Genomic DNA, 17,439 nt, shown 5'->3' with positions numbered 1-17,439 from the left:
CCTTGGGCGTGTCGCAAGGTTCAAGCCGGCTCAAAATAGCTGCCCGTGGATGACGCAGACGGATATGGCAATCGCTGACAAAGTCAATCGACACTTTGTAATTTAAAAAAAAAAAACAAAAAAAAAACGCAACACTACAAAAGGAGTAAATAATTATTTGAAGAGCTCTCTTCCAAAACGACAAAAAAGCCAAATGCAAAAGTGATCGATCCCTTCCCATTTATTATTTATTGCCTACATGCTAGAGCTGTCACTATTTTTTTTTTTAGAATCAATTAATTCCATCAACCGATTAAATTTAAGTTTGCATTCACGCATATTACAAAATCATTTTTTGCCCGACCGATGCTCATTAACCAAGCACTGCGTAGTGATAAACAAAACAACCCCCCCCCCCCCCCCACAACATTTAAGCAATAAGACACAAGAGGGACTCGCCCATCTTTTTGATTCACTTCCCGGTTCGGTCAAATAAAAGCAAATGTTTGCAAATGTCTTATTTTGACTGAGCAAACAAGACAAGCAGTCTGCTTTCATGAAAGACGCCAGAAATCGGCGCGGAATTACTGCCCAGAGGCTTTGAAGGTAAACAATGGCTCTGAGCGATGACTCCATTTTCAAAAGTAGTCATCGACAAATCGATTCATTCTCAGAATAATCCAAATGGGCCGAGATCATTTTTGAAAAGACAATGACAGGAGGCATTTTGATGGCTGGTGAAATGGCTGCGGGTGAGACGATGGCTTCTAATTGCCCATCAGAAACGTAAATGATCTCTTCGCGGTCTGACGGCAAATACTTCCGGAAACCTACGCCACTTTTTGGAACAATGAATCTTAACTTGAGGCTTTGTTGTTTACGCACGATACAAAGAAGTCTGCACAGCGTCTCTGATGGCACACCAGCGGCCGCAGAAGTCTGCAAGATGGGCGAAAGCCGCGGGGGGGTTGACGCCGCGTGGGAAGAAAGGAGGCAACGTGTTGTTCCGTGTTCCAGACTTTAATATCTGACAGTCGGTCATTTATCATGGGGGACCGCTGATTGTGAGAGAAGGGAAAAGGTGGCGAAAAGCCGAGCCGGAGTATCAATATGAATTTTTATTTGATGGCTTTTGCGGGAGATTGCATTTCGGCGGGGAGGGAGGACTGGCGAAGTCGAGGTTCACCGGAGCATGACGAAGAGATAGTGATGGAGCGAGACAAAGGGCAGGTGAGCCATAATGCTGTGCCCGCGCTCCAGACATACCTTCACACTATGCGGGGTTCTTTGCGCTAACCAGTAAATCAATAGCCACCATGTATCATCAGTCATGAATCCCCCCCACCAACCCCCACCGTCAAAAAAAGTCTAACTTCACGTGCGCACAAAAAAATGCATCACTTTGAAAGAAAACTAGATACACCGTACGTGTACGTGACCAGCGGGAAACATCTGCTGCGAGTGGCTTCATATTATGGTCCGGCCGATATCGTGCAAAGCTTGACAAATACTAACGGCTGCCCGACAGATTAGGACAGACAACGGCTGCAAAAAGCGCCATCACGTGAAAGAACAATGACCGGAAAGGACAATGAACCACAACTTTGACTCGCCGTTGTGGGCTCTTTCTCCGAAACACACGGTGGCGTTTTGAGCCTCAAAATCGTAACCTTCTTCGGATGTGGCCTCGCCATGTCTTCTAGTAGCACTCCCGCGTAGCAAAATTCCTGCAGCCTTACACCCCGAGGGTTCACGCGCATGTCTTAAATCCCGCCCACTCGACAGAGCTGAATGACGAGCGGAAATGACCCGTCATTCGACTCAAACTGCGTAAAGGTGGGAGGGGGGGGGGGGGGGAGTGCAACAAAAATGAGAGGAGAACTGAATCAAAGTTGATCCAAGTCCAAAATGAGGGTGCAAAGATGAGGCCTGGGGGGGGGGGGGTAGAAAGCGGACAGACAAATGGCCGAGGGAAATGGTCTGTGCGGGAGAGAGGCTGCCTATGAGGCAAGTCCTCTCAGCAGTCTTAACACAGACTGATCGGCCCACCGGGCAACGCCTCACATATTCAAAAACGTTCACCATGAGAGCTCACGTTGCAGTCGCAAGGTCACTTTCATATTGCAGACCGGGGACCCAAGTTGGATGGCGGTAATGGCGTCAACAATTTCCTCTGTCAACTGTCGACATTGGTGTGATGAACATGTAGAACCCAAAGACTTTTTTTTGTTTTTTTGCTGTCCCGAAAAAATACCCCATTAGGGAATCAAGTCAGCAGTTTCAGTGCCACCGTGACTTGAGCGAGATTAAACGGGAAGGAAACATTCATTCGTTGATCTTTCTCGCCGATTTAAGGACTTGACACAACTCGGGTGGGACTGTTCATAAGAGGCTGCCTTTACGCCCAATTCTGTTTTGTTTGTTTGTTTGTTTGTTTGTTGAACATAAAACATATATACAGTAATAATTTGACAGAAAATAAGGTAGATAAAAAAAGTAAAAAGAAAGAAATCAATCTTCATTCAACACAGTTATTATGTTCAAGGGAGTAGGAAGGTTTTAATGCCGACGTGCAATTCCCCCATGTATGTCGTGACACGGGATACAAAATAGTTGATTGATATCATTGAGTGAGCATTTGTCAATTTTTTAAAAAATTATTTTGAACTCATTCACTCCCAAAGACGTTTTTAAACGTCTTTTCAGACTTGGCCGGTACTGAATGAGTTTGAACGGGCTGCCCATTGCGCCCCCTTTCTCTTCACTCTCTGCTCACCACGCATACCATCACCCACGCAACCCACAGGACAACCTAAAATTTGGTTTTAAAACTCACCTCCTTCGTGACGGCTGCACCCGTTTTGAAACGTGCTTTTTTTAGCGTGCGATGCGATGTATGATGGAAGTCATTCCAAAATGAAATCCATTTACAATCAGAGTTGAATCATCACTTGAATGATTATGATTCCGGGGGGTGGATCCTGATAGCAAGGATTTTTTTTCCTGTACCGATGTCGCCTCAACACTCATCCCCATCGTGCCGCGAGAAAGCAAAAACAAAAGACAAAAAAAAAAAAAGACGTCACTTAATTCCTCATGGGTCGACTTCCCCACGAAATGAAAAGGTAACATGAAGAGAGCAAGCAAAGCACCCAAAAATACTTTTCGACCAGGGGGTGCCCACACCCCCCATCCATCCTGTTTTAAACTGAAACGCGCCTGATTCAAATGATCGGGATCGCTTTGCAGAGCTTGCGGATGAGCTGATGGGGGCTCTCGAGGACCAGACTCGGGCACCCTCTGCTTAAGAACATCTCGCGTTGTGTCCTTACGACGCAAAGGCAGTGAAGCGGCGGGTGTACATTCAAGGTGCAAAACTTGAGAAGTGAATGAGAAGAATAATTTGAGGACCACATCGATGTGGATGATATTGGATCCTTGCGCCCAACTGTCATCATCCGCGAATCCCATTATTTGCCTCAATAAAGCTTTGGCGGCCTGGTGATTACTTCATGAAAGAAGACGGCATTTTAATAGAAATTGGAGAGGGGGGCTGGGGGGGGGGGGGGGGGGGGGTCAGAACAATCCCCCCCCTTCTGCTCTCACGCTTCCTCAGGTTGCATGTCCAGGTGCCGAGCAGGTAATACGCCATAATGGGAGTACATGTGTGGACCCCGGCACCTGAACAGGAAAGGGGTTGTGACCCGAGGGGGGAGCGCCTGTCTGGCCTGTCTGATTGAAACTGATGGGCCACGGTAGAGAGGGCCACCGGGTGCCGCCGCCCGCCGTCGGCCGGCCTGTCGCACACGCGCGCACTGCGCTCAAGAGTCTATTCTTCAATTTGGACCGACTAATGACGAGCGAATTAGGCTGCCAGAAAAGATTTGCCTTCGCAGGCCGACCGCCGCCGCGGTCAAATACTTTCACCTAAACGGCATCCTTGTAAGAGGAGGCTTTTTAAAAATTGGGATCCAAGGAGTTTAAGTCTTCATTAGGGAAAAGGCTGCGAGACAATAAATGCACTCCAAACACCGAAACTAAACTGGGCTTGATGAAGTCGAGTCAAAGACAGCAGGCAGAAATTAAGAGCGCAAAAGGCGTGTCTGACAATCGGGCTGAATTTGAGCACGCTCAAGATCCGATTCTTGGATGTCTTCAAAATCCTGAAACTCAAAATTGTTGAACGAGTATCACAGACGTTTTGTTTTTTTGGTCAAAATCAGTGAGTGCCAGGAGGGTAAGCCACACATGACGTCAGCCAATTTCTTGCGTTCGTTCCTGCTTCACGTCTGACGATTCGGAGTTGCGAGCAACGACGGCGCACACCCGCTGCACACGGTCGTTAAATCATTCAATTGTACAAACGATCCGAGTTGTTCGGCCATCGCACTTGCGCGAGCCAGGCAGCCGATCAAATCTTAACGGCGTGCCTTGAGCGTACGAGTCCCACCGTGTGAAACAGTCGACATCCATTTGGAAATTGCGGCCCGTGTGGTCTTATAGTACAAAAAAATAAAATAAAATTCTCTTTTCACTCTCTTTTTTTTTTTTTCTTCTTCAAGGTTGCTGGGCGCCTGTCGCTTCTCTTTGCGCCATCAAATCTATGCGACAGCTCTGATTTATGACACCGCTAAAGACAAAGCGCCTGCGGGGGATCCGAGTGCATGGCCGAGTGTGCTCAAAGCTGCGCGAACGCGCGCCGCTGCTGTGCTCGGTGCTCAAGCACCCGACGCAGACAACTTGGGATACTCGACACCCGTGTGCAAATATCCAAACTCTTACAAAGCAACAACAGAACTCCAAAAAGAGCAAAAGCTGTTTTGTCAACGTTTTCGGGCAAGGGAAAGAACGAACTCGAGTGGACTACACACTTCGCAATTTCAAACATCACAAGCGACGTTTCAAACGCGAGAGCTCTGACGCACGTCAAGTGTGCGCTTCCTGCTTTGGGCTTTCTACACTGTCAATCACAGGCCTCATTCCGAACCGCAGGTCTATCGTTGTACCAAGATTGACCTGCGAGAGGCAGCAGAGTGCCAGCGGTCTTCCGGACTGCTGGCAAATACAAAGAAGAAGAAATAGGGGTAGCGGTAGATCAATACATGTTAGAAGCAATGAGAACTCCGACCTGATTTGCGATAGTGTTTACGAAATTATCTTGTGACTTGGGGGGGGGGGGGGGCCTTCCAACGCAACCTTTCGCTCTTTGCGCGAGCTTGCTAGTTGGCTACTGTTTGATTAGCTTGGCCTCAGCTCGACTGTGTCTCGACCATATTTTTGTAACATCTCGGTTGGATTACTGCCATGCACTCCGCTTTGGAGTCAGCCGATCCTCCATGAAGCGGCTCCAGTTGGTCCCAAATGCTGCTGCTCACCTCTTGACTGGTACTCATAAGAGGAAGCACAGAACTCCTACTCTGCCATCCCCTCACTGGATCCCGATACATTTGAGAGTTCTTTTTAAAATCCTAATCCTCACCCCACTTTACTCCCTTATGCCCCGAACATATTCCAACATCTGATAATTGGGTCTTTGCTGACTTTGAGCAGAAGCAAAAGTGCTCTCATCAGGCCCGATTATCATGACATCCATGTGGAACGCTCACCTGTGATTTCTCTAACTGTGTAAAATGTCTAAATGTTTTAACTTTTAATTTGCCTTCAGTTTAGCTCCGAAAGAAAGTGTAACATGCTGATCAATAACTGTTATGTAGTACACGAGTGACGAACGATACCCGCATCAGGTGGCGCAACCCCCCCCCCCTCCCCACAACTCCCCTTTTCAAGTTGCAAAGCTCATTTTCGAGATACTGCAGGCATTGCAGAACCCCCCCCATTCTCCATATTTCATACACGGCCCATTGGAAAGCAACGCCGACAAGAGTCATGGCTGGGCACATTTATGAGCGACGCATCGAGGAACTTAGCATTTGGAGGAGATGGCGGAGTTCAGCATTCTGCCAGTGACGTGCCTTTGCACTCATTTTATTTGAAGGCAACCTCATCAATCACAACCGTCACCACAAAGCGGTTGTGAAGCCATAGCGGTCGATTTTCCCAGATTCGCAACCTTTTCGAGGATATCTACGTTCATCTGCTTCATTTGACAATACGCTCTTTAAATAAAAAAATCACTGTTCTGTTTGACGGACTTCTTGACACAACTTTTTTGCCCCCTCCCCAATGTATTTTGGTGAACCGCACCAATGGTCGTATCCTGATTAGTAAAGAATGGCTAAAGCTCAAAATGTTTTTTTCCCCCCTTCTGGAGAAAGAAAAGCTAAGAAAAACCGTTGGTGGATTTAGTGCTTATATTGTGACGGACCACCAAATTGTGTGGCTCTTTAAAGAACAGCCAAAATGCTCAAAAACTGTTTTGAAAATGGTTGGCAGAGAAGAGCAAATCTTTTCCAATATGAAAACAGCCAAAGCAGCCTCCCACGCGTGCAGAGTTCAAGCAACACCGGCAAACAAATTGAGCGGCCACGTGTTCGGGACAGCAATGTGGGACCGCATTAAAGTTCAAGACCGGACTGATCATCGGGCCGACCTTGGTCCCGCCTACATCGAGGTGTTGAAGGACCACCCTGGAAGACATTCATCTCCACTTGATGAAGCGCCCGCCGCAGTTATCGCGGCCACTGAATCTGACCTCGCTGTCCCGAGGACAAAGGGAAGTGATTTTCACCACCTGACGACCCGTTACCCGTGACGCTCTCTCACCCAACGAGCATTAGCGGCCAGCCCTCAGGAGCTCGAGATTGAAACGACCCGGTTTAAGTCAGTGGTCCCCAACCACTGGTTGGCGGCCTGATCCTGGGCAGTGCAGACAGACCCTTTTTCTTTTTTTTCTTTTTTGGTCTCAGTTGTCGCTCCTCCGGAAGTGCTGAGAAAGTGCCACTTTCAGTGCCACGGTGCTAAGGGAGGCCAGGGAGGTGTGGCAACGGAGCCGTGTAATGCTGATAGATGTAGTCAGTCGCACGGCAAACGGGGCTCGAGGGAGGCATCGGAGACAGAAAAAAAAGGGGGGGAAGCGCAGCCTCAGCAGCGATGGACTTAGCTGGCTCAACGGAGCCGGCTTGACAAACCGAGAGGCGCTGAGAGGAGAGTGACAGCTATCAACGCGAGGGGGGCCCCGGCCAATATTGCCGAGCAATTACCACACCTGCTGTTTGACTTAGTCCCTCCGGGAGCAACCTCGGAAGACAGCGGCCCCCGTTGCCGGCACCCCGCGGCCACTTTAACTCATTCACTCCCAAAGACGTTTTTAAACGTCTTTTCAGACTTGGTCCAGAATTGGCTGGTACTGAATGAGTTGAGGAAACGTGTGGTGCCGCCACAGTCCGCCGATACACGTCGAGAGAACGCCAACGGTTCAGCCAGATCGGTACTTCTCGACGCTGTGGGGGTGGATAGCCAACAGTTGGCCACAAAGAGGCCCGGTGTGCTTGCTTCAAGCTGAGTGACTCCAATACAACAAGTCCAGAATTTATTTCCCACGAAATCCGGAGGGAATCCTTTACTCACACAACAACAGCACGGCGACTGCGACGGGACAACACTTTAGGAGCAGCTATGGAATAAAAACCAAAACTCCACAGTCCACTGCAATTCTCAGTTGAAGTTGACTGTAAAATTGGCAGCTTAAAAGAGCGTTGCACATTGCGCACCGCTGTCAAACCCACGGATATGTTTCACAAAAACCATAGATAGAATTTGGTCAAACGAAAGCTTAGCGCGAACATGTTGCGAAATGCCATCGACAAGCGTAGCATTCATGATATGGTTGTGATAGAAAAAAAAATAACAAGAGCTGAAAACGGAAGCAGCCCGCGGGAAAGGAGCCGCGCCGACTTATTTTGCATTCAATAAAAGGCAAAAGGCACGGACGGTGTCATCCATTGTGACCGTCACCTGAACAACATGAAGAAGAATTTCACGTGTATGACAGAAGTTCTTTTCTGAGCTTGCCTGATCTGGGCTAAAATGTTTCCTAGTTCAATTCAAAACAGCCCCGTCGCTCAGCATATTGCCACCGAACGGCGCAGTTTCGAAGTGGACGTAACAAAAACCCAAACGCTACTCTTGGTCAACATACCGGCCTCGTTTCTCAGCTTCTTCACTTCAGCTGTAATCATGTCAGTCGTCCACATCTTTTGGAAGGGATTACTCGCACAGCTCGAGTACCAAATACTTTTATCATCCTTTATTCAATTGGCGCGTCACGTGGAACAAAGCCTTGTGACAACATTCCAGCGCATCATTTTACACAGTTCCAAATTCATCTGGGACAGAGATTACACGAAACTATTAAAAAAAAAACACAAAAAACACTTTCATTTCATATTCTACGTTGCCCGAGATTATTTTGAAAGTTCATCTTCTGTCATCTATTATTTCACCGCGCTGACTGATTTTTAAGGCTTTTTGCCGCGGGATCGTTTCAGCTTATCGAGCGACTTTAGGCCGGCTAGAGTATCAAGGCCCGCACTAGGACAGCCCCACATGGAAGCTCAAGAAGAGTACAAAGTACAAGTGGTCTCTTTACGGCTTTGCCATCCGTCCAGCGGGGGGGGGGGGGGGGGGGGGGGGGGGTTACCTTTGCGTTCCGAGCGTTTCTTGCGCCTCCTCTTGAACCTGCGTCGCATCAGGCAATAATAAGAGCCCTGATTGTCTGCGCCGTTGCTTCGAAGCGTCATGGCTGGCTCGCTAAGCAACAGTGCGCCGAAAGCGCTCCGACCCGCGCCGAGATCACGCCTCGGCTGCGAGCACGTGAGCTCCTCGATCTCTTGCAGCCGAATGCGCCCGCTCAGTCCACATGGCGTTCAGGCAACTGCTCACACCTGAAGCAAGTCTTTAGAGCGACTCCCTCTCTCTCCTCCAGCCCCCCTCCCTCCCTCTCTCTCCCTCCCTCTCTCTCTCGTTTTCCCTACCCCCAATTCAGGTTGCGTCTGCCCGATCAGAAAAGAGAGCGGGGAGGCGGCAATAGTGTGAACGCTCACATTTTTGGACGGAGATTAATGCAACACCAGTGGAAGTTTGACGTCGAGGTGGCATTCTGGAGAAAGCAAATGCGAGATTTAAAGACTTGTATACAAACAAATAAGTGCCTGTAGTGGCTGCCCACTCATCAAGTGTGAAATGAAACAACAAAGTCATTAAGCAAGTTTTGTTGACTGAAAACAAGTCCGTAAGCGAACCATTCCGCACCTCCCTCAACTATAAAGCAACAATGGGACTGAATTTGCACGATCCCACCCCATCAACCCGAGTTTTTCTGCCCATGATTTGCGAGGCTAGGCTGGTCTAAGCTCGACAGCCACTTTCAAGTGACTGCGCCACCATGGTACTAACATGCAGGAACACCCAAATCCACCATGGGGTCACGTCAAAAGCCAAATGGTAAGCCGAGCTGCACCGAGTTCTGTTGAACGCACAGATGAGCATAAACACGGCAGGCGGGAGGTGCTTGGCGATGTGGCCATGCACCACATATATTCAGTCAAGTGGATGAACTGCGACTTACATAAATAAAAGCAACATAATTTAATTAAAAAAAAATGTTTGTTGGTAATTGTGAGCAATTACGATACTTCTCCTTACAAGACAAAGAACTGCCAATGAAGGTTCTCATCACGTCACAACAGATGAAATATGGTTAGTAATTAAGTAAAGAGAAAAGTTTCAATATTATTATTTGGAATGGTTTATATTGACACATTTTAATCATGTCTTCCCCACTCACGACGGAGCGTTTTGGTTTCTTGCCGACTGCAATTGATCTTGAACAGTGATGCTCGGGCTCCCTCTAGTGGCTGTACGAGACGGTTACAGCTGCGTTTAACCAAGAAAAAACAAAAGCAAGAAACGTTTGGACAGAGAGTCCAATTCTACCCGCTGAGATTCGAAGTGACATTCTACATGATGTCACGTCATCTTTTGAGACTGGGATTTAGAAAGTATGTGGCAAATAATCAGCTCAAACAGGAAACTCGTCTGAAAATGGAATGAAACCGAGTCAGTTAATTCAAAAATAACTCCCACCTTGAGTTCAAGTTCAGGTTCTTGCGCAGGTATCGCTAAGCAGGAAACTCTGGTGGAAAGAGAACATGGGAGGGGGAGAAACTATCAGCAAACAACAGCTTTTGTATACATGCGCAATGCGTAAATGCGTAATTCCTTGTCTGTTTTTCAACAAGAAGTTCTTTTTTTGAGTTGCGTCGCCAAAGAGGAAGAAAATGATTTGATCCGACTACGGCACAACTCAAGCACGGCCCCGTGCATCCGGAATTGGGGCGCCGACGCGAGATCGGCCAGAAGACTTTGCCACCCGACGACAACACCGTGGATTTGAAATGGACATTAAGCACGCCATCGTTTGCAACCGCTCGCTATCAAACATTGACGCACGTCTGCGTTTAAACGCGTCCAAGATTTCGGAATGAAAGAATTCTTCGAGAATGACGGCTTTCAAATAAAAAGCATTTCTTTGTTGGAGCAAAACACAGTTGGAAAGCCTGTTTCGGACCCCTTTGGAAGGTTGGGTTTTCTCCGGGTAGTCCGCTTTTTCTCCCGCATTCCAGAAACGTGCGCGGCAGCCTCACGGAACACGCAATATTGTCCGCAGGTGTGATTCTCAGGGCCAACGGTTGTTTGTCAATGTTCAGGATGTCCCCCGCCGACTGCCCGCAGAAAGCTGGGGTCGGTTCCCGGCGCGCCGGCGATCCTCGTGAGGATTGGCGGATTAGAAACTGGATGGATGGATATTGGGGACATAAATCCATCCGTGCTGCTGTGTAAAAAGCCAAGCGGAGCTAACAGCTGGCCAAGACAGCCACTGCAGTGGAATTGGCGTTTCCCCAAAAAAAGGGCCTGTTTGCGTTGACAAAACGCGGCGGATGGGAGAGCACGCGCCGCAGAGACAGTGGAGTGTGCTGACAGCAGCCATTTCAGTCGCTTCAACTGCAGGCCTCATATTCTTAAAAAAAAAATTTTTAAAAAAGGCCCATTGACAAAAACAAGCTCCCAAAACAGACTTGCGGGCAGAGAACCCAAAGGCTGTGGCGGTGAGACCATCTGTTGGTTTGCTCTCAACTGGAGCAGAATAGCGCAAAATGCTAAAAATAGACCCGGTGTTTAGCTTTATTTTTGGGGGTTTTTTTCCCCTCCCTCCCCCAATTGGAGAGTTTGAGAGACGTCACTTGCAGATGGATAAAAACAACAGAATGGCACTCACGGGAAGCGACCTCGGCCAAGCAGGACCCGTTTTCAAAAGTGGGCGGGCTTGAATGGTAATTGAGCGCCGTTGTTTGCTTGTTGGCCCGCACGAGCCTCTTTCAGTATTAATACTTCAAAAACACGATATACTACTAACTAATAAAGCTACTAATACTGCATTGGTATTCCTGGTAGGGGCCACGTCAGCACTTTATATATTTTTTTTAACGAGTGACTATCTGACCAAACTCAAACAAGGTTAAAACAAAAACGATGACTGAAACGTAACCCAGAAGAACGAAAAAAAAAAAAAAAAAGGCAGGGGAATGTCGGTTGCTGCTGCTTTTCGAGATCTAATGGCATGGTCAAGAAGAGGGAAAGCCATAACGCGTTGATTTACGTTGCTCTTAATGGTGTCTCGTCAGCGCCGACCTTCTCTGGGCTCTTGGGAGACCAAGGCCGACTCGCGCGTGTGAATCGGACAGGGGTGATCAGGAAACAAAAAAAAAAAAAAGGGACTAAAACGCTATTGGGGGAGAGTGACAAGAGGAGGGAGGTGGGGGGGGGGGGGGGAGAGAAAGACACAAAAGAGAGAGATTCGAGCTGCACGCGGAGCAAAGTCGACCAGCGGGCTGCCGCACCAAATGAGGCCAATGGCTCCGGAAGCAGCGGCTGCAACACAAGCCCGCTAACGAGGGTCCCAATAAGCCACCAAACAACGCCTCTGACACTGACCTACATTTGCCAGCAAAGACGCACCCAGGGACGCTATTTTAATTAACAGCGCGCTCCATTAAATGCGCGTGTCACGCTTTCGTTATTGATGACGCGCGTGTGCTCAAATCCCCATCATAAATTCCCACCCGAGCGGCCGGGCAGGCTTGTTGCCGTGCTTGCGTCCGGCCAGCAGAGGGAAGCGCTGCCGCACTATTCCATTCCGTATTTACTTCCATCGTGTCATTGAGCAGGCACTTTGGTGGGGAGCGAACTGAATTTAGATTTAGAATTAGATCGCTTCAGTGTTTCACGTGATAAGGTTTGCACAAGTAAAAAGGGGAGGGGGGGGGGGGGGCAGGCACACTTGAAATCTTTTACGGCCAAGTGGTTTGCAAAAGACTTGCTCGTACTGGCAATGTGTGTGTGTGTGTGTGTGTGTGTTTTTAAATTGGATCTTTCAATCCCCTAAGAATTAGACTTTACACAGATCTTCCATGCCTAGTCCTTGAAAAACGTACTCGGCGAGTATCACATTGGCGGCGGTAAATGTTTGAATTCCAGCTGATGAATATAAACCCCCCCCCCACAGCTGGGAAGGAATTCAAGTTTCTTCTCGAGTCATCTTGTCACAAAATTCAAAACTCCCCTTTGGCCCAGCAGTATTCTGAGTGGGGTGGGGGGGGGGGGGGCTCCTGCATGTGACTGGCCCACCCCTTCAAAACAGGCTAATTATACATTTACGATTCGAAACTAAATAGTGGACAATCTCCTTCGAAGAAGTACGACTATAGTGATCTGAAGAGAACTCATCGGGCTTATTTCCTCCAAAAGTCCAACTGTTTTTAAACCAACAATATCTTCTCTTTTTTTTTTTTGTGCAGGGTTTTATTTTTTTTTTAATTTGAAATGGACCGCTTTGTACTGGACCGGTCCGCATAGGGATTATGAAAAAAAAAAAAAAAAAAAAGAAAAGAAAAAAAAGCCACACACAGGGGAACAAAGCAAGCACAAACGCATGCTACTAAAATGCTGACAAGGCAAAAACGGTCTGTCACATCACACACACACACACACGCGCACAATGAATCACCAATTGGGAGTTTCTAGGTCGAGTCCCCAAAGTTTTCACTCCAAGGAGATTGTGACGAAAAGTAGCGTCTTAAATTTCCGAAAATGTACGGGAGCCGTTGTGAAAGTTGCCTAACTGCGACATCATAATCGGGTAACTTGATATAAACCCACGTCCACGCTGAGCTTCTCCACCCATGACTAGGCTGAAGACGTGCCCCCTTTTCAAGTGATGGGACACGGAAGTCAAAAGGTCTGCACAGTAACACCACAAAAGGTTGCTGCTACCTTTGCCGATAATCACAATATTTAAAAATGGTGGGACAAGTTGACATCACCGAGTAGGCCGATGTTTGTCGCAACACCCCGGCTGCGGTATTTGAGAGACAGAAGACCCCCCCGCCCCCCCCTAAACGACATCTTAAGTGGAAGGTTATCGTTTGTGTATTTTGACAAGGAACGTCAGAGAGCTTTACGGTCTTAATGGTGGAGGGGAGAAAAAAAAAAAAAAAAGAAGTCTCCTTGGAAAGAGGCTCGCGCTCCGCCACGTCGTGTCACACTTTGGCGCTAACTAATCGTCGACATCAGTTAATCGTTTTGCCCTTGCTACTGGCATCCATGAGCACTTTGCTTTATTACAGACATGCATCGCGGGCCTTTGACAGTCGCGAGTATCCGAGCCAACGACCGCGAGCCGGTGCCGCTCGTCCGCATTTATCATGTTGTTTACTACCGGCGCAGGGCCACTTATCAAAAGCGATTGGACAGCAGTTGGATCATACAGTAATACTATGTAAACAGCGTCCATTATCGGTTACGGCGAGACCAAATAAGGATTGGTTTCTGTCTCAAAAGCGCCTCAACGCGAGTCTGAAGAACGATACCGTATATGAGCAAAGAAACCGGACCGTCTTCCGTAGGACCTTGACGGGTCTACGCTCTCTTTTTCGGGGGTTTCCAAACTACAGCCTAGGGCCCTTTTGCGGCCCACTCTGCGTACGCGTGTGTGTGTGTTCGTGCACCTCACGTCACAATGGAGCTGCTGCAAAAATGGTCGACGAAGTGCAGATTGCTTCACAATACAAACGGTGGATTTGGCCACTGGAGGATCTGGCCAATAGAGGGCGCTAGCTAGGGAGCTCACCAAGACATCCATCCATCCATCCATCCATTTTCTGATCCGCTTTATCCTCACAAGGGTCGCGGGGCATGCCGGAGCCCATCCCAGCCGTCTTTGGGCAGATGCGGGGGACACCCTGAACCGGTGGCCGGCCAATCGCAGGGCACGCAGAGACGAACAAGCATCCGCACTCACACTCGCACCTAGGGGCAATTTACAGTGTTCCATTAACCCGCCATGCATGTTTTTGGAATGTGGGGGGAAAGCGGAGCACCCGGCGAAAACCCGCACAAGGCCGGGGAGAACATGCAAACTCCACACGGGGAGGCCGGAGCCGGGACCGAACGCGCGACCTCTGCACCGTGGGGTCGAAGCGCCAGCCACTGGACCACCGGGCCGCACTCGCCAAGACGTGAAAAAGAAAATGTAGTTCACAGGAAACGATCAAACAACATTTCCAAAGCTCTGCATCTGGATTTTCAGATGTGCGGGATGCATTTATGGTTTTAGCTTGTTTCAAAGCAGTGGCCCAAACCCAGAAGCCTGCTTCTGCTCCGAAGGGAATAGTAGGTATGACTTCATTCTTCCTCTGGGAGTTTCCCAGGCCTCCATCGGGCCGATTGCTGGGTGTGGACCTCCTCCTCGCTAAGTGAGCGGCTGAATCTTGATTGTGTGTCCGGGCCCGCTTGGGAACAATGGGCGACTCTGTGTTAAGCCCGAAGCCTCTTTTTTTTTTTTTGGAAGAATTGTTCGCAAGTCTATTTTTTGCTCGCTCAAGTCAAAGCAGAAAGTGACCAAATGAGGGCCGGTATCTCGAATAAAAAAAAAAAAAGTATAGTTTGAGTGACTCGTATCTCAAGGCATCACTGTATCGGTATGCAGATGAGCGTTGACAAAGTAACACCGCGACACCAGGGCAACGCCGCCATCTGGAGGCGAATGCCGGCAGAACAAAGGAACTTCCACTTGTTGGTTGTCTTTTGATAGGACTGTTATGTTACTCAATCATCGCGTGGACAAAACCCAGACGGCGGAACTTTGCTCACTTTTGCTATCGCTGTCATAATAGCACTTCAGGCTTTCCCACACCGCTTCTATTCGCAGAGACCAAAGATAGGATGACAACAGAGGGACTCAGAAGTAGGCCACGACATTTTGTGTTCACATTACCCCCCCGCCCCTCCTACTCCTTTGTGTGCGCGTGTCACACTCTGTGTACAAGAGGAACCAAAAATACAAAAAGTATCTTGAAAAATAGGCCACGTAGCTCACACCTGAGAAACGTTTCGCGGAAGCCTTGACAGACACTTGCTGATTTCTTTTCCCAAATGATTGAAAATCGGCACCCCCTCCAAGCAAAGTTTTCCGGAAGCGGTGACTCACCGTCGTCATTGGGTGAATAGCTCAGACCACCGCGAGGGATGACAAACACGGCGCAGTCAGTCACCAAATTTCACCGACAACAAGCGGAAACGGAGATTCTGGGGAAGCGGGCAGGCGGCGAGCAGTCGGCCAGATGAACAGAGCGGAAATTGTCGGCCATTTCAATCGCCAAGGCGAAATGCAGATTCACATGGGGCGCTCTTTTGAAATTTGGACTGGAAATTCTACCAGTGCGCCCAATAAAAAAACAAACAAATGGATGCAAGGACTGTAAAATCATTTTTTGTTTTTGCAACGATAGCCTTGCTCCATTTACCCAATTCATAACTTCACAATTTTAGGACTTCAGTGCTCCTTTTTTTTGTTTTTTTTTGTTGGTCTTAAAAAGCCTTGCAGAAATATTGACCACCGAGGCCAATTGGCGGTCTTTTTCTAACTTGCGATCAAAGTCAACAAAGGGGCAGATTCTCTCGGGTGTCTCTGAAAAATGATCCCGAGTGATTCCTGTGGTGTGGTCAAACAGATTTTTCCTCCCCCTTTCTTCAGAAAAGAGTCGAGGGCCAACACTGGGAAATGTTTAACCTGTTCCATCATGCGTGTGGTCGGCGCCAAGGTCAGGCCATTGACGGCATCCGTTTTTGTTTGGGTTTTTTTGCAGGACAAGCTGACAGTTAGGCTTCTTTCCTTGCTTTTTTTTTCTCTCTCTCTCTCCAATCGATTAACTCCGTTTCTCCTTCTTGTGTCATTTTCATCAGTCAGGATGCACCGTGGCACCATCCTGCCACCCGCAGATAGGCCGTGGTACTACAGCAGACATCGTTATGCGTGCGTCGACTTCCGATTTTCGATAATCAATGCTCGGCCGATGTTATTCAACTCTCACCGCGAATTCATGTAACGCTACTGTCGGGCCTGCTGCAAGAGTTTTAAAGCAGGGGTTTCAAACTCGGTCCCGGTTGGAAGAAAAAAAAAAAAGGGATTAAGGTGACGGAGGACCTCTGCCTTACTCCGTTTAGCCAAGTCACAACTTCTTTTGGGGTCCATTGTCAAGCCATTTCAAACACCCCAACGCACCATTTTTACGGTCAAGAAGGAATCACGTCTCATCCGGCGACCTTTAACCGAGGAGGACTCGGCGAAGGCAAAAGTGTAAATAAGAAGCGACATCTTGGCTGTGAGCTGGTGTTGGTTTCAGCGCGCCAGGCCAGAAACCGCAGACGGGGAACTGAGGCATGCATGATGCAGATGCGCCCGTGGCACCCTGGCCTCCATCTGCACTGCGAGCTCTGCGACCCCCCCGCCCCCCAGCCCCCCTCTCGACTTTTGCATTTTCTCTGCTTCCTTTTTTCCAGCTCTGGAAACATGACTGTTTCCTTTCGGGGTTCGGCGTGTAACCATTCATGGCAAAATATTTTGCTCTCGGTTTGCCGACAGCACAAGTTTGCGGTTGCGAGCGATAGCTCTTTAGTTTTGAGTGCGGGTGGAGGTAATTATACCTTAAGCATTCCAAGCTCAGTCTGCTTTTGATTTACGAGGATCAAATAAGACACGGGGGTTATGAAATGATGAAATATCGCCCTGTTGAACATCGACATTATCGCAAGCCAATGAGCCGGGACAGAAATGCCCAACCACAATTTAACTGAATTGCTTTTTTTTGGTTTTTGTTTTTTTGCGTGACTCCAGTTCAGCTGCGCTTGTGCGTGCACAAACTGTTATGTTTTCTTCCAGCCGCACCAGCGTCCTTCCGTGGAAGCCAGGAGAAACGGGAGCCGCTTTGTTTGCCGGCCATTGATTGAGCTGTGCGGATTTAGCCTGGGTGCGCAGCAAAACGTCAATCGGAGGCGATCTATCATATGACACGGTATAGCGGACAGTTCCAATCTACACCAGGGGAGGATGTCACAGCAAATAGTTTGACCTTTTTGGACTTTGCGGTGCCCGCTAAAAGATGA

General features: G+C 48.5%; 1 protein-coding gene across 9 annotated transcripts in view; it reads right to left on the bottom strand.

The window, feature by feature from the left end:
* adarb1b (adenosine deaminase RNA specific B1b) overlaps positions 1–17,439 on the bottom strand; it is a 70,841-nt gene that overhangs the window by 16,844 nt on the left and 36,558 nt on the right. For 5 of the 9 annotated variants that reach the window (XM_086123529.1, XM_086123535.1, XM_086123536.1 and 2 more), the window contains one exon: positions 10,024–10,072. The exons of 2 other annotated variants lie outside the window; for them this stretch is intronic. Coding sequence is in view for 2 of the 7 variants with exons in the window: in XM_086123528.1 (XP_085979654.1) it covers positions 8,579–8,678 (100 nt within the window). In the remaining 5 variants the exon portion in view is untranslated. Of the gene's footprint in view, positions 1–8,578; positions 8,849–10,023; positions 10,073–17,439 lie in introns of those variants that run through there. 2 more of the 9 variants (XM_086123528.1, XM_086123527.1) reach the window with 2 other exon arrangements.

Source organism: Hippocampus guttulatus, chromosome 11 (assembly GCF_054856545.1).
Source record: "Hippocampus guttulatus isolate MCC_2025c chromosome 11, RoL_Hgut_1.0, whole genome shotgun sequence".
Taxonomy (NCBI): Eukaryota; Metazoa; Chordata; class Actinopteri; order Syngnathiformes; family Syngnathidae; genus Hippocampus; species Hippocampus guttulatus.
This window is presented reverse-complemented; position numbering and strand designations above follow the sequence as displayed.